This window comes from Drosophila sechellia, chromosome 3L, assembly GCF_004382195.2.
Source record: "Drosophila sechellia strain sech25 chromosome 3L, ASM438219v1, whole genome shotgun sequence".
Taxonomy (NCBI): Eukaryota; Metazoa; Arthropoda; class Insecta; order Diptera; family Drosophilidae; genus Drosophila; species Drosophila sechellia.
In genome coordinates, this window is record NC_045951.1 from 12,117,084 (window position 1) to 12,131,587 (window position 14,504).

The 14,504-nt window shown below is 44.4% G+C and overlaps 1 protein-coding gene across 2 annotated transcripts; it reads right to left on the minus strand.

The window, feature by feature from the left end:
- Positions 1-1,687: 1,687 nt before the first annotated feature.
- Positions 1,688-11,824, minus strand: LOC6605438 (paired box protein Pax-6). 2 transcript variants are annotated; one of them, XM_002030235.2, is made up of 6 exons: positions 11,197-11,824; positions 6,675-6,929; positions 4,549-4,689; positions 2,871-3,326; positions 2,620-2,804; positions 1,688-2,446 (listed from the first exon to the last, which is right to left on the minus strand). In XM_002030235.2, exons 1-6 carry the CDS (start codon positions 11,432-11,434, stop codon positions 1,820-1,822), a joined length of 1,902 nt encoding a protein of 633 aa, XP_002030271.1. In that variant the 5' UTR covers positions 11,435-11,824; the 3' UTR covers positions 1,688-1,819. The 2 variants fall into 2 exon arrangements, with proteins under 2 accessions (XP_002030271.1, XP_032574834.1); XM_032718943.1 differs by having other exon boundaries at positions 1,973-2,429; positions 11,197-11,822.
- Positions 11,825-14,504: the final 2,680 nt, after the last annotated feature.

The following is a 14,504-nucleotide window of genomic DNA, read 5'->3' on the forward strand; positions in this document are numbered from 1 at the left end:
AGTTTAAAGTGGTTATGAGTTACCTTTAAGCACCCTTTTGGTCTTCGCCCCTGTGCTCCAATCCTCAACTGGGACCCATTCCTGCTCCTTAGCTTAACAAATCGTGCCAAATAACACAACATAATGACAACAAAGCAGACGACGACGACGACTCCGAGTCCGCAGACGATGTCCACTTGGCTGCCTTTGGTCTGGGATGCTGGGATGTTGGGTTGTTGGGTTGTTGGGGAGCTGGGAATCGCAGGTCGGTGATTGTCATTTCAAGATTTCGCCACTCACACCAGCACACAACGTGGGGATGGCGAAAATTAAGAGATATTTATAATAAGCACGAAAACCACTTAATACTAACGCCTTTGGCAATTAACAGGTACAGGCAACGAACAACGGCCGAATTGGCGGCCAGGATGCAATCGGAACTCGGGGATGATATGCAGTCCACTCTCGCTTGGAGACACCAACTTCATTCAGGGACACTGGCTGCCACTAAGAAAATAGAGCGGCACATTTGACCCCAAAGCGCCACTTTGAACACAAAAGGCAATTTCGGGGAAAAACTATTTCAATCTGACAGATTCACTAAGATAAAAGTGGATACTATACCTAAAGATTCAAAATAATATATAATAATAATGGATCGTTTTATAACTCATAGCGTCTATTACCAACAAGATGGTTTATCTGCTTCAGGATATTAACAACTGCCTGTAAAGTTGGATCGACATTAAAATAGAAATATATATATATATATTTTGTATGTCAATTTAATGGCGCCTTAATGGGAAGAGAGAGATACCCTCACCCCATGTAAGCAGCACATATCAAATGGACTTTTGATTGCATTTTTTTCCGGTGTAGCGCTGTCTTGTGGAGCACAATCCATTTCGACGACTCATCGAAAGCCGCAGGTATCCATCCAGGTATGGAGATTCAGGCATTAATTGTTTCGCATTCCCCTGGCTGGCAGGCGGGCAGGCGTCTTTCTTTCATCAAAGATCGACGCTGGAATTGACGCCTTCGGTGGCTCATTACAATCCGGACAATCAATAATGGATGGATGGATGGATCGGTGAATGGATGGGGGATTGAAGAAATAGTTGGCGCATAGCCCGATTGATTCTCACCGATCGGCGATGAAATGAATAACTGTTTTCGGGTGCTGCCCCCGTGGATCAACTTGAATCAACTCGAATCATCTCTTGAGCGAACGATTATGGCAGTGGTTTTCTGATTTGACAGGCGTTAAATTAAAATTTAATTCGGCCATCTATATAATTATAGTGATCCATCCGAGCATACACATTGACGACAAAAACGAGGACGGCGACGACGACTACTCGCCAGCGCATGTAATTAAAGCCACATTAATCACCCGGCTCCAGCGATGGATTCCCTCCACATCCCCTCCAGATACCATACCCATCTCTTGCCAGGCACTTGAGTTGGTTGCTGTGGAGCTGAAGCCTGTGTGCCACGGGGACTACACCTCTGTGTGTCTGCTTTTCACTTCGCTTTTGGTAGCCACAAAATTGTCAGATTTGTCCACTTGAGTTATTTTCGAAAAGACTCTTTCGAGATCTCCATGCTCCCCTCCCCCCAAAACCATTCGCCCCTCGTGTTGCGCCAGGTGTGTCAAAGGGTGTCATCTTGTGAATTCCCAAACCAATTATACGAAACTCGTGAGAACTTATCGTTTCGATTTTATTTGTTTATTTGTACTCAGCACGCGGTTAGAAGTTTTGCTTGCAGTGGTAGAAACTGAATAAATTATGTAAAAATTGCACTAAATTCTCGATTTAAAGCGATAGGAATGAAATGGTCACTCGGCGTCGTGCTCCACATTGATAACCTCCTCCTCCTCCTCATGCTCATACTCCCGCTCCTCCGACTGATGATCCCGTCCAGACTGCGCCCGGATTGGTAGCGAATCATGGCCCAGATTCAGGGGCGTGCCCATGTACTTGGCTATGTACTGGCGGGCGAAGCTGAGGGCAAAGGCCGCCGCCGATGCCGTGGGCAAGGTCATGGGCATCGGCAAGGTCATGGGCAGGGCGCGAAATGCACTGTTCTCACCGCCCATTGATAATGGAGCTGATGCTGTGGGTGAGGCAGTGGCCACCGCCGCTGCTGGCTCTTCCATGTGCTGGTTGCTGCTGCCGCTGCTGGTGTTGCTGCTCATGTTGCTGCCGGGATTGATGGTGTTGCACGGTTGACTGTTGCTGCTGCTGGTGTTGCACATGTTGCTGGTGCTGTACGGATATGGCTGCTTCTGTTGGCCAGATTCTGGAACTGCAACTGGAACTGGAACTGGGATTCGAGCCACCGGACTGACCACCGGATTGACCAACGGCGTGGGTGAGCTCGATGTCGAGGGCGAGTCGCGCTGCTTGAGCAAGTTGACCCGCTGGTGGCGCCGCCATTTCGCTCGTCTGTTGGAAAACCAAACCTGGTTGATCAATCGGTGAAGAGACAATTTGTTAGTCGATAAAAAAAGAGACGGGGGATTCGCTGTGTTCATCACCGGAGCTGATAGCTCCGTCTGTGTGGTTAGTAGGGGGGTGTTCGAGTTGGGATCTTGTTGCTGGTATGCCAATAATAATGCAGCTTCTATCGACTCACCTGCACCCTGGCCTCACTGAGCGCCGTCCGGGCGGCCAATTTCTCGCGGGTATTCACGCAGGGATAGTGCGACTTGTCGAACTCCTTCTCCAGCTCGTCCAGCTGCTCCGGACTGAAGGTGGTGCGATTGCGCCGGAACTTCGGCTGGTCACTGTCCTGCGACTCGCTGTCCTCGCCCTCGATATCTGCAATGGTATATATGGTATATGATTCAAGAAATCCGGCTGTAATAAGTGCTTTAGTTGACTCACCTATCATCCGATTGGCATCTGCGTCTGGGGAGCGGCTGTCCCTGCTCCCGGAATCCGGCGAAAGTGCCGGCAGGGAGAGGCGTCCACTGCCGGCACTACTATCCCCGCATCCACTGCCGCTGTTGGTGTTGTGGCCATTGCTGTGGGTGGTGTTGCTGTTGCTGCTGTTGGGATTTGAGCTCATGTTGCCATCACTGCCATAGCTGCTGCCACTGCCGCCCGGCTGCAGTGCACCACCAGCTGAACTAGGTGGCGTGGCCAAGGGCACGGCTCCCCACAGCGGATGATGCGCCGGCCAAGTGGGGAAACTGGTGTACGGATGCGGATGTGTGGGATGGATGGCATAGCCGTAACTCGCCGCACGGGCAAATTCCGCAGCTGCTCTTTCCGCCGCTCGATTCCGTAATATGCGATTGATGCTGCTTACCGAAGGAGCAGTGGCATTGGTGCAGACACCTTGGGGATGTGAAATAAATATACATGATTATTTGATTTTAAATATTATTAATTAATAACAACTATTAACAACTTAAAGAAGCTTCTCCTTCTGACATTTCTGGAATTACTCGTTTGCCCTAAAAATCCTCAACATTTGGTCTTATCTAAACCTAATCTATTTAATTTTACCACCAAATAGTTTATAGTATTTTTGAAATGACAGTAAGTTTGAACATTAGATACTGAAAGAATTCTTTAGTCTCACCGCATAAAATCACTTCATTTCAATGGTTATTCCCAAGATTGAAAGAAAAAGGAAACTGATTTGGATACCCATCTAGTCGCTGTCTCCTACACCGGATGCTGTGCATCATGACCTGCTGGTGACCCCGAAATGAGCAGATTGACTGTAATGAGCGGAGCGATTGCCATCTCGCCATGTGTGTGTTCGTGCGTCTCATGCGAGAGATGGCTATCGGATCGATTCATTGCACACCGTCCTCCTGTGCCCAGTGTCCACTGTCCCCGGTTCACTGTACACCGTCCACTCTCCGCTTACCCCTGACCATGTTCCGCTGCCCACGGGGGCAACTGTCAACTGATGGACTGGTTGCTGGCTGAGTCGCCGATTGGACTACTTAACTGGCTACTATTCTGGCCGCGATTATCTCGCAAACTTTGGCGGAGGGAGCACAAAATGAGTGACACAAATGTGAGCACATTTACATATCAATCGGACGACTTGCAGCGGATGTTCATAAATTAGCCAATCGATAAATCTAAATCTGCCACAGTGGAACAATATACACAATATATACAATATGCATACATACGTACATCCTACCGATTCCTTACAACATTAAATGAGCCCTCGACGGGCAGTCGAGCATTACGAGCACCATAAACACATCAATCCAGTGCCGATGCCCGATGCTGATGGCTGCTCCTTCCAAGTTCCTCCTGTCAATCTGAGGGAAGAGCTGCAGAAGCTGAAGGAGCTGGGATGCTGAAGAAGCTGGAGAAGCGCGTAAGCGAGTTGGAACCAAGTCCAGTCGCCTGTCGCGACCGTTGTCATTTGTTGGCCAATTTCGCTTTCGGGGGTTCCTGTCAGTTAATTAGCCCAGCTACTCGCATTGTCTCCCTACCCATTCGATGCTCCCTACTCACTACTCCCTACTCAATATTCCTACTTGATAATCCCAATCGGTATCCTCCTGGTCTTTGTTTTCCATTCACCTACCTTCGGTGATCAGTCGCTCGCGGATTTCCCAGGCGAAGATCGTCGGATTCTCGCGCTTGTACTGCTCGATCTTGGAGACGACAGTCGGGGTGGCCACCTTCGGCTTGGAGCCGCCAATTAGGCCAGGTGGTCGCAGGGTGCCTGTAAGATGGATAAATTGGGGGTTAAACTATATATACTATAGTAGTTGGATCTTAAATAGTAAGGAAGTTATGTCAGAAGAGTCCAACTGATTTGATCAAAACTAGTGAATATAGAGTATCTACTTAGTATGGTTTTTAGTTTAAGCAAGTACTAATCTACCAGTTTAAAGATTGAAATAAGTAAGTTTCAACCCATTTTAATATTCTTCAAATTAATATTGATTTATGTTTAATCATCGAAAACAACATTCGTTTTGGGAACAAATTTAGCCCTGATTGTTTATGAAAAATGTGTATAATTATCGAAATGAATTTTGGTAGCCGGGAAATCTGTTCGCTTTAAGGGCGTGTCCGGCTGTTTAAACTTAAGTAGACACATTCCCCATCCCAGTTGTGCAATCAATTTGACTGTTTTATATTCTATTACCACTTGGGCTGACTTGGATGCCTTCGGGCTTGAGTATTGTGAATATTGTGAGTATTGTGAGTATTGTGCGACTCGCATAATTTTCACATTGTTCAAAGCTGGCGTGGCCGTGTGGGCGTTTCGAATGGGTCAAAAGCCCGGCGGGCGCAGTGCATTGTATCGCTTTTGGAGGCTTCCACACACCAGTTACTAGCTACTATCTGTCAGATACTTCCACACATAGCAGATGCGAGATGGAATGGCAGATACCTGCTACCTGTTGACTGCCTGCTCCGAGCCACTAACTAACTAGACAATTAAGCCAGCAGCCGGCGTCCATTCAGCGTAGCGCTAATTTGAATATTTTACAACATCAGCTCAGCGGCCCCAGACTCCAAGTCGCAGTGGCAGCCAGCCGAGTCACCAAGTCACCAAGTCACCAAGTCACCGGAGTCATCGGAGTCACAAAGTCGGCTCAAATGATAATTCGTCGGAAGCAGTTGACAGGCGGGCGCGTTTATCTTGTAAATTGAGCTCTGTCGCCGGATTACACTGGGAGAAAATGCCAGGGATAATCACTTTGGATCGCAGAATTAGCTGGTATTAACTTTGATTCCAAGTAATTTATGACGCATCTCGTAGATACTTGCTACTTGTTTTTTTTTCTCGGCGCATTCGGTTGCCTTAAATTAATGAATGAATGGGCACAAATGTACTTGCACATTTGTTTTCTAGCTGGCTTTTTGTGCAAAACGGAAATTATTTACACAATTTCAATTGACTGGAATGGGAATGAATGGCATCCACACAGATCGGATGCCGCGATTGGAAGCTACGCTAGTGAGTATCTGTGAATGGGCAGATTTATTTGGCGTATCTACTAAACTAGCTAGTGACAAAACAGCACTTCCCTAGTTAGTTGCCATATCATTTGAATTGCGGTTTGTTAACTAATTATTGTATAAAATGTGTCTCATTTATCAGAAAGTGCCTTTAAAAATTATTCATTGTTTTAGTTCAATTAAGGGAAAATAACTTATAAGCTTGTGATCCAAAAGATATGTTAGATATTAAAGTAACAGCATTTAAAGATAAAGATATTCTCATTTCAGAGTGGCAAAGGTTAATACAAAATACTTTTAAATACTATTGTTATGTGATTTGTTTATAAGGAATTCTTTGTTTCCTGCTCAACATCTAAGCTTGCAATTCAAATTGTCCGTTTCGAGTGCAGATGTGTGCAAATCGAGATTGACATGGCTGGCCACAGGTGGCAACAGGTGTGCGGCTGCTGCAGACTGCCCCGCGAGGAAGGTGAGAGGACGAGGAGGGCGTCCAGGTGCAGGTGGGGGCGATGGCGATTGCCAATCGATTTGTCGTGTTTACGTGACCCCAACAAACGGAGCCGTGCAAATCGATTGGGACGCTTGGGGACACTTGGCAATTGCATTTGGGGCGCGTGTTTTGTGGTTCCGCTGCGGTTAATGCCGCTGATCGCATTGGTCAGGGTGGTCTAGACCACGTCTGACTTCCTGCTTGCCAACTGCTCATGGCAACTACCCCCCTACTTTACTCACCCAGCAACTTGGATACGGCTCCTTGTTGGGATAGCATATGCTGCGCCAGATCATATCCTCGCAGTCCGAAGCGGGACAACTCCAGTAGTCGATGCTGCGAGGCCAGGGCGTTGAGATTCGTGGCCGCCGCCGCTGCTGCTCCTGGTCCCGCTGCTGCACTGCCTCCGCAGAAGATGCCGCCCAATGCCGAGGCAGGGGGTGCTCCTTGGGTGAGGATGGGCGTGGAGGGGCTCAAACTGTGCGGTTGGGCGAGAACTGGAATGGGAGAGCAGGAGAGTAATCATTAGAACACAAAGAAAAATGTATGGCAAGAAGGCTAGATTTTCGAGATTTTATCTGATATTAAGAAATAAAGGTATAGTACTAGTTCATTCCTCACGTTTAAGAACAATTAGACAATCCAAAGTAATTACAATATATATATAAATATTATACATCTTATAGTAGTGCTCTTTCTTTTGTATATACTATTTTTCTTAGTGCAGGATCGCCAAATCATTAAACGTCAATTGGAATTTAAACGAAGCTGTTGCCGGCATTCCGCGCGTGACACAGAAACACCAAGAAATTTGTAGCCCGATCATCTGGAGAGACTGCGGCTCCAATCATTTTGGGGGGCTGCTGGCATGGACAAATTTCGGTGTGTTTTTGATCGACGACGTCAAAGTCAAAGTCGAGCCAGCAGGAGCTGCTGCGTCCTCCATGCCCCCGTCCAGTGGCGGAAGTGTCAACGTTTATGGGCATAATGGACGCGGTGTGGTCCATTAACGCTGACACCGACTGCTGATTCCAGTCGGAATTTATGAAATTCTCGCTGGCAATTTGTACCTCAGAGCTGGGACTCTGGATCTGTGGATCTCAGTATCTCTGTATCGGAATCACAATCGAAATCGCAGAATTGCGGAATGGGATGGCAGATCGCTTGTCAGCGGACTGGCAGCAATTGGCCATTCCTCGGATGTAGAAGCTTTTATGTTCATTTTGACATTTTATCTGATCGCGAGAACTGCACACATTTTAACACCTCTTTTTTGGTGCGATCGAGCTCCGTGTGTGGCGACGACGGCATGCCATCGTGTTCCCAGTATGCACTTCGATTGGGGCATCTCCTCCAGCTTCGCCAGCTCCTGGGCTAATTAAACCCCATGCAGATGGGACTGCGACTGGGACTGGGAGCTGGACCTGGACCAGCTTACTCCATTTAAAAGTGCCCGGCTGCAATTTGTTGCACTCGCATGTTGCGCCAATTGTTGTGGCCGCGGTTATGGCCATGCTTGATTAATGCCGCCGCAACAGCCGGCCAACTTGGATGTCAACAGGCGGTGAGTTTGCACCCGGATTGCCCCAGTCCCGATCCTGTTGCCTCTTGTCGCAGTCACAGTCCAGATTCTATGGATCGACCGATGATTTACTACGCAATGCGACAGCTCCGACTGCCCTGCGATGCGCCTCAGTCAATTGCAAAAGCGGCTTAAAATCGCTGGAACCACGGCCCAAAACCAAAGCCACTCGCTCTTCTTCTACATACTATACACTAAGATTTTAAATGGGTGTTTATGTATTCCTTATATGGATAAATATGGTAGTGCGACGCTTTCCTAGTATAGCTATATATTCAGATGAGCGCTTAACTCGGAATTGAATATATTGTATGTTTTATGAGAAATATATAAATATATATAAATATATGCTGGCTTGATTCATATTAAAGATATTATATTATATTCATATTATAGATAATTATTTAAAGTCCAAACTATAGTTATGTATTGGTTTATATACAATATATATGTATCTGTCGTAGATATTAGCTATTGCTGATTTAAATATATAGATCCCTAAAAATCGTACTCTTTCTTTGGATTTAGTACAGATTTTTCTCAGTGCATTCGTTCGCACGTCACCGTGCGACTTATAACAAGAAGCGATGCCGATCGGAGTTGGACTGAAGCTCGAACTCGAACTGGGGATCGCAGCTCGCCACAAGTGATGATCGCCTCGGAATTCAATTGATAGTTTGATTTATTGCTACCGGTAACTTTTTGCCTCTTCGTCCGTAACCCCACTCCCCCTCACCCCCTCCCCTTCACCATCCTCCCAGCCAGCCAGCGCATATAAATTAAAGTTGCTCGCTTTTTATGTGGCTCCTCGACGCATCCCCATCCCGATCTCCTAACCACATACCCATCCCATCCCATCCCAATCCCAATCCCCTTCAGTTAGTGCTCGCTGATCTTGTTTGTCGCGCGCAGCGCATTACTCGTCCTCTGGAAAGCGAAGCTTCTGGTTTTTACTGCCAGTGCGCATTACTGCGATCTTCGCACATTTTCCTAAGCTCCAAGAATTTCGCGGCGGAGCGACGTGCTCTAACATAAGTCACTCTAATTTTATGCCATCCTTTATTGGATTTCATTGTACGGCTCTGGCTTATGGTCTATGGCTATTAATTGTGGCTAACCAGTATGGTGCAAATATGCAAATTGAAATAAAACACCTTTATCTTTTCACAGATGCATAATTGCTTTTTAATTGTGTATCTAAGTTTGTATGTTTATCTTAAAGATGATAAAACGTAGCCTTGGACAAATCTTTTGGGATCATTAAATGGGATTGGCTTAATATGGGAGATACTTTGTTCGGTAGTGTTCCGTATCACTTCAAATTCTTAAATTCATAGGAATATTAAAAAAGTAATGATGTTGTAAGGAAATTAATCATTGAGGAGAACTGATATGAACTCAGTTTGGAGTTCTTTACTTTGTAATATATACCAAATAAAGTTATGTTATTCAACACTGAAGTTGTCACACTTTAGTAAGTAAGTACTAATATTTCCCTTTGGGCATATTGTTAGCAAAGTGTCCTGAAATGGTGACCCCGATTCCTTAGCCGGAAGAATCGCCATTTGGGCTGACACACATATTCGCCAACGTAACGCAAGTGGAGAGTAACGTAAGGAGTTCGGACCATGTGCATACGAAAAGTCCAAGCCTAACCATACCAAAAACCGTACTACATATAAACCAAAACCGAGACCCAGCGAAACTGAGGCACTCCTCGGAATCATTGTGCACACCTTTTATACGCTTGGCTTTCTAAGAATAATGCGAATACACGCACCACGTAACCTGAGAGCCCTAAGTATGGTTTCTGCCCTATGCTTAAACTTCAATGTATGCCATGTACCTTCTACCACCCCTCACCCCACAACCCCTTCGATTCTGCCCCCCTTTTGGTGTCTCTTTTTCAGCGAGTCTCTACCTCTCGGTGCTCTTTTTATAATTATTTATTTATTGTGCAACTTCCAACACCTTCCAGAGACAAGTCAAAGCTTTGCTGTCCGCTGCGTCCCGCTTTTTCCATCCGGGGAATATACTCGTACTGTATGTGTGTGTGTATCTTGCAGATACATTCGATGGCCGACGACGTGAACTAATTTTATTTGACAACCCATACTTGTGCAAAACAAATTGCCACTGATGTGCGAAAGACCAAAACAGTTGCCACAGCTCAATTGTGCCTTGCTGCGTGTTGCTGCTGCTGTTGCTGCGTTGCTGTTGTGAAATTTCCAAATCATTGCACTGCTCCAGCAGGCATTTGACTAGTGCCACCAGTTTCTTGTGCCCGCTTGGCTTTTGTTTCGGACCCCCGATTCCGATTCCCGATTCCCTGTCAGTTCACGGAATTCGCCCGAAACTTGCGGCTCACATGGAGCGTGCAGCAATAGCAGTGCCACAAGGGGCAACATTAGTAGTAAAATCAAATAAGAAGCCAGCGAACTTAACTTAAATGTTAGTGGGAATAAAACATTTGTAGTTCTCGTGCAAAATAAAAAAACTATCAAGCAAACGGAAAATCAGTGAATTTTAAAGGCTATTTAAGTTACTTTTGAAGCTTTGGTGATAAAAATAATAAGTCAAACGTGTATTTAAAAATTACAAAAATTATTTGCTGTATGTAAGCAAATTCTAAAATAATGCAACAATTTAAAAAAAAAACTATTAAGGCTTGGAAATGTGAAGTATTTAATTGATGATGATACATTTAATAGTCTGGTGAAATTAAGTACAGCTTATATTTTTAACCCTTATTTTGTAGACTTGTTGTAAGGAATATAATACCTTTAGTCACGGAAAAAATTTGTAGGAAGTTGCTCACTGAATACTTAAGGAGATCATTAATAATAAATATTAGGATATTAAAATATATTAATCTTAAATACCATTTTATGGTGTTTCAGCTCTGGTTTTCAGAAGAAAAAGAGAATAATACATTTTCTTTTTTTTTTAACAAAATATACCAAGATGAGCCTTTAAAAAAAAATCATCATATGAAAAATTTAAATAAAAACTAAAGTTTTAGTATATTCAAAGTGAAGCTATTCTGTCTGCTAGTCGATAAAGTCATTCAAATGTTCTTGTTAAATTAGAAAGGTGCGTTTTGTTCCAATCTAACTCGCATCAAAAATAAATTAAAATGTGCTAAACAAAGCTTGTAAAATATTAACTATTTTACCACTCACCTGTGGTGGCTGCCGTGGGCGAAACGGGCGTGATTGCCGCCGGCTGGCCGACGCCTCCGGCGGAACTGCCCAGCAGTTGGAGATGCGACGGCAATGGCACGGCGGCCATGGGCATGATGGCGCCGGGGGATTGGGAGCCGGCGGTGGCGGTGGCTGGAATGGCGGTTGCTGCTCCTGGCAGGGAGACTCTAATGGCTGCAGTTGTCCTTGTGGGTCCGGGTGAGGTGCTGGTTGCCATGCCACGTTTCCAAAAATCTTCAAACGCCAGCAATGCAATTCGAGTTTTTGGTTATTTTTTTTCTCAGTGAACAACAGGCGGCATTTTGTGGGGCTCTCTGTGTTTCACCGACGGTTTTTTGAAAGGGATTATTTGTGAACTTTCTTATTTTTTTGGCACGCCACTCGAAAACGCGCACCGGAACCGCTCGCTTGTGTTGCTGTTGCAAGTTGCTGCTTCTGTTGCTGCTGCTGTTGCGGCTGATGTTGCTGTTGCGTCGTGTTGTTGCTGCTGCTACTGCTGCTGCTGCTCAACGCTCGCTGACTCGACGCGCACCGCACTTCGCACTCAAACTCAACGCCCGCCGACTCGCTGAATGAGACTGAACTCGGAGCCACCGGCAGCGCAATATCTTACTTGGCCAAAACTTGGATCGGGTTGCTATAGCTGTTGTGTTGCTGCATTCTGGTTTGCCTGTGCTTGTGGTCGGTTTGCCACTGAGCATTCAGCCGTGTTTTTTTTTACCGCCTCTGAGTGTGTGTGTGTGTGGGGGTGCGTTAGTGTGTGTGTGCTCGCTTTGAGCGTCGCCCCATTGAGTAGTTTGCTTTGTGGAAATGAGAGGCAAAATCTGAGGTGAAAAAAAATAAGCCGAGAAAAGCGAAGCAGTTGTAAAAGTTCAATAATTAATTACTCGGGCATTCGATTTCAGTGCATTGTTTATCAAAAACTTTCTGGCCCGAGCTGCGCTACCAGTTGCTTTTGGCCTTTTAATTGAGCGGCGATTTTGTTTGCTAATACATACGTGGTGTTGGCCAGTTGGAAAAGTTTTTATATGGAAATGCCGACACCACGAATCGGCTATCAATCATCGATCACTAAAGGAAGCACTGAGAGAAACACTCGACTGCTTTTTGTGGGCTTTAGTGATTTTAGGGAAATTAAACATGATATATTACCTAATCCTTAAATAAAACTATATCTTAAAGATGTAATATTAAGTTTCATATTAATGTGCCAATAATGTCATTTAATTTATTTATTTTTTCTTACTCTCGTATTGATGGTGGTATTTATGAATTGATAAGATAAACAATCAAAGGGCTGTTGGCGGTAAACAATTTATTAGGTAATGTTTGCAATTGAAGACGTTTATATGATGGTGAACATTTAATTTTTAAGACATTATAAGCCATACTTTTATGATGTAGGTCTAAGCTAAGCAAAAGTTATAAATATATATTAAAGATATATATTACATATGTAAATTCTACCAATATTCAAACTTTTTAAATTCTTATAGTATGAAATGATATCAATTTTTTTTGCGTGATTCCCAATATCCTTGGCTCCCGTACTCCGAACTCCTCTGCTTCTTCCCCAATAACGGGGATGCGCAAAAAGCGCATTACACGGGACATTGGCGGACATTAGTGACTTGGCCGGACGAGAAACCAATGAATCCGCGTTGGACGCGACTCCACTCGTTTTGGCCAACCACCGCGGTGGTTACTAGCCAAGTGGGGTGTGCAGTTTGGGTGGCAAGAAGGTGGTAAGCAGCGACGTAACCGATTAACTAGGTGGAGAGAAAGAGAGCGAGATAACACTGCGCAGCAAAGTAGCCAGAGCGAGAGGAAAAGCGCAATATGCATTGCGATTGCAGTGGAGTGACAGGAGCGGCACGAGGTGAAGATGGGTCGGCTAATTGATTTATTTCGCCCACTGTTCCCCTCTCACTCCCACTTGTTCGCTGGTTGGCTGAGTTACAGAAATCAGGAGCCGTGTAATAATGGCCGCCAACTTTTAAGTCTGTGTATGTACACATGTATGTGTGTTTGGGCCCTTTAAAGTGAAGTGATTTTTGCACAGCCAGAGGTGTTGTTATTGCAACTCCTCATTGCAGCCGCGCTTCTCTATCCCCCGTTCTTTTTTAGTGGGTGTGACAGAGAGGCGGCGAACGGACAACCTCCCACACTGATAATAGAAAATAATCAATTTTAATGGCCTATAATTTGCCAGCGCAAAATAACAATGATTCTACGGAGATAGAGAGGCTCAAGTTTTGCCATTCAAAATGCACAGCCATGCACGCAGCGTACAGAACTTTTGCCAACGCAGGCGTACTAATTTATTTATGTTGATAGAAGAATAGGCAAAAGTTGCTTCCACTAAAAAATATATATATGTATGAATGACAAAAGAGGAAAAAAAAAAATTAAATGAGAGGGAGAGCGCGTTGAGCTCGACTCACCTTCACCTTACATAATTTGAGACAAACTCAAGCTGGCTGGCCAACTGAGTGAGAGCGAGTGAGAGGCGTGTCTGAAGAGCAGACGCGCAACTGCGCACTAGCTATAGAGTTGTCTCATTCACTCTCTTGGTAACTATAATACCTAGTTATGCCCAATGAGCGGGGACTAAGAAAACTCAAAGAAAGCCAAAGAGTCACGGATTGGATGGAGGGGGGTCTGAAAGGGGGCTTAGTGTTGATCGGATGTTAAGCAGCGGAATTAACTCGCGCTGCCCAGCCCCTCCACTTCCCCCCTCCTGATTGATTTCGGCCTGCATGATTGATTAGATTAATAACGCGGCTAATTAAACATTTATCACTGTATCTAACAAACCGCCCGAGGGGGCACAAATTAACCCTCCAAAACAACACAAATTATGCCTGCTGCTACAGGCCAACTTCTTTAAATACAACCTTGTTAATTAATTGATTTAAATATAATAATATTTGTAAATATAATGCACAAATTTTAAAATAACATTAATAACTTCCAATAATTTTTAATAAATTTGAAATACATTTAGTGAATTTACCTTTAGTTTAAAATAAATGGTAATGTTTAGATGGGATTTTCTTTCAGCAACAGTAAAACCATTTTAATGTTGTTTCGAAGAAAAAAGTAGAAATAAGAAAATAACGCAATCGGCATTTCTATTTAGCATTTCTATTTAATATAATATCTCTTGTTTTTGGTATTAAGATACTCGCGACCGCGAACAACTAAAATAAAAGCATTGTCTCAAAATAACCTAAAAAATTGGTTGAATAATCATGTTTTATATTAAATTTATTGTTTATATAACA